We start from the raw sequence: 2,704 nt of genomic DNA, 5'->3' as shown, positions 1-2,704 counted from the left end.
AGGGTGGCGGTTCCCAGCGCCTCAGGAGCGCCCCGAGAGCCGGGGCGTCGAGGTCGGGGGCTGCAGCCGGTCTGGCTTTCCTGGGGCGCGGGTCGGGTTGGTTTCGACGCCGGTCGGCCCTGTGTCGGTTCCCCGCTGTAGATGCGAGGTGGTGTTTTTCCCCCGTTAGCCCGGCTGGGCAGTTAACAGTAGGTCTGGGCGTCCTCTCTCTCTCTCCGCCGACTGAACAGGGAGCCTGCGTCGACTGGGATCCGCCTCTGGAAACGCTGGGTAGGTGGGATGAATCCAGGCCTTCCCGCCATCCCAGCCTGCGGAACGGCAAGTAATTAACACTGCTTCAGCCTGCGCTGACTTGGAGGTAAGAAACACTGTGAAATCGGCCCACCGCTACAGCTCCTGTGCCTTCGCTGCTCTTAGGAGCATCTTAGTCCTTCTTGATATCACGTAGCTTCTCAGTTTGTCCCTGGGTTATGTCTCACAAGCAGCTGAGACTGTAAAAAATGGAGAACGTTACTTACACAGTTAAATAGAACCCTGGCATTAAAACTGATAGCATTGGTTTTTAAAAGGAAACAGACGAGTGTATAAATGTCGAGCATCTGGTAAGAACTAGGACATAATGTTATATGGGCTGGGAGGAAGCCAGTCTTACATGCCTTTTTTCGAGACAGATTCAATACCGGTTGAACTGAAATGAGAAATACAACTTGGATGCAGGAATACATTAACAAAACTTTGTCCTAGAGCCGCTTGACAATAGTACCGCTAAGTCCTCTTTTGGAAGGAGGTGTTTTACCATACCTGATGGGTATGCTGGCAGCAGCTCAGTGCTGTAACGGAGAATGCCGGAGGAGAACTGGGAATTGATAAATATATTGGAAGAGCCACTGTCAAATGGGTCTGTGTGATACAGGTAGAGAAGGTTCTCTTGTGGGTTGATCGCACATCCTTATTGTTTACAAAAGGCTGTTTGGGAGGGCACACTGAGATGGCTGTCAGCAACCACAGCAGAGGAAGCTGGGTGTTTTTATCCAGGGATGGATCACCTTCCCCACCTTAGTACCACAGTCTGTGTATGTTGGGCAGTCCCAGAGTGCCTGTGCTGTTTGTGGAGGGTGATCGTGGAGGGGCAGGACAGCTCGGGGATGGTTGCTCTGGGCCGTTATGAGATGGCGCTGGCTTGCTTTGAGGGGAACTTCCAGTCTTGTGTCCCAGGCAGTGGCTGAAATGAAGGCTTTCATCTAAGCAGGGACTGAAGCCTGTGACTCTCAGATGAGGTGTGTTGCTCTCTGGCTTGAGATCTGGGTCCTAGGATGATCTAGTAACATTGGCATTGCTTGTCTTTAGCCCTTGTGTAAGGGCATGGGAGCTGCGCTGAAGTGACTGGTGATGTAGATTGCGATGGAGGTGCCTCATGTTGACTGTCTTGTGTGCTAGCTTATGTGTAGGAGTATCCACGCTGTGGAAGAGCTTAACTAGTGAGATTTGTGGCCTGCTTTCAATGTAACTGTCCCTTGCTGTGCTACTTCAGCACTTTCTAATTCAGCCTGAAAAATCAAAAGGACAAATTTCAGGTCAGAATGCTGTAGTCTCCAAGTTGTGACAGGCTGCAGGTGCTGCACTTCAGAAATGTTAAACTGTTTTCCCAGAAACCATCTGAACGGTAAATAGGAGTTAATCTTCACGCAGGATTGGCTTGAAAGCTGATTTAGGGTATATCTGTGCTCTCAGAGAAAAAACTCCTTAGTTTGTCTGGGCCTTTACTTTTCAATCTCTTAGGAGAAAGGGTTGTCAGCTATGTCTAGTTTCCAAGGCAGCTTGTAGGGAGTTGAAATATGACGTGTACCTTCCTAGTAGTGATGGGAACTGATGTTCTGGGTCAAACATGGGGTCTATTTTGCTCGTCCTGTATTTGGTGGCAGTCACTTGCCAGGTCCAGGAAGCACCAATTCCCAGCCAGCATAACTAAGAAACAAGCTGCCCAGTGGCAGTTTGTTCCTAATCCTAGTGCTTAGTTATCACTAAGGTAACTTAACAACGAAAAAGTCTTTGCTAATGGCTGAAGGGGAAATTAATATGTCTGTATTTTGAAATCACTTATTGAAGGTTTGGGGGTTCTTTTCTTCTGGCTCCTGTGTGTTTTAATTACCTAGATGCTGTGGTGTTGCATAGGCTTCTTAATGTTAAAAGTGATTCCTATGTAACACCACTTTTTGTGTTTTTCAATTCTTCTATTGAAGAATTGAGTGGGGCAGGGAGGGGGGCCCACTGTGAAATTGCATCCAATGTAACCAGATTATTTCTTTTTGTAACCCCTCTAGTGTAAACAAATCACATTGCATCATGGCGGCAGACTCTATGGAAATTGATGATGCTTTGTATAGGTAAGAATATCTGATTTTTAAGCGTTGCTCTTGACTTTTCAGCAACACTTATGTTTACATGCAGTAACGTGAAAGACAAGGCTTGAAAACACTATCTACGGCCGGTTAAGCAAAGGTGTGTACTTGTGCTGCTGTGTCCCTCCTTTTGTAAGTCAAAAACCCCAAAGTGTTCAGCAAGTGAAATAGAACCCAATTCTTAGAATCATAGAATAGTTTGGGTTGGAAGGGGCATTTAAAGGTCATCTAGTCCAACCCCCCTGCCGTGGGCAGGGACATCTTCAACTAGATCAGGTTGCTCAGAGCCCCGTCCAACCTGACCT

The 2,704-nt window shown here is 47.5% G+C and overlaps 1 protein-coding gene across 3 annotated transcripts in view; it reads left to right on the top strand.

Annotated features, from left to right (window-relative positions):
* The first annotated feature begins 254 nt into the window (after window positions 1–254).
* Window positions 255–2,704, top strand: part of UBA6 (ubiquitin-like modifier activating enzyme 6) — a 32,714-nt gene continuing 30,264 nt past the window's right edge. For all 3 annotated transcript variants that reach the window (XM_009331796.1, XM_009331795.1, XM_009331794.1), the window contains exons 1-2: window positions 255–358; window positions 2,322–2,384. In XM_009331796.1, coding sequence (XP_009330071.1) covers window positions 2,344–2,384 — 41 coding nt within the window. In that variant the 5' untranslated portion in view covers window positions 255–358; window positions 2,322–2,343. The remainder of the gene's footprint in view (window positions 359–2,321; window positions 2,385–2,704) is intronic.

Source organism: Pygoscelis adeliae, unplaced genomic scaffold (genome assembly GCF_000699105.1).
Source record: "Pygoscelis adeliae isolate BGI_AS28 unplaced genomic scaffold, ASM69910v1 Scaffold39, whole genome shotgun sequence".
In the NCBI taxonomy this organism is placed as follows: Eukaryota; Metazoa; Chordata; class Aves; order Sphenisciformes; family Spheniscidae; genus Pygoscelis; species Pygoscelis adeliae.
Note: the sequence above shows the minus strand (reverse complement) of the source record. Positions and strands in the feature narration are given on the sequence as shown.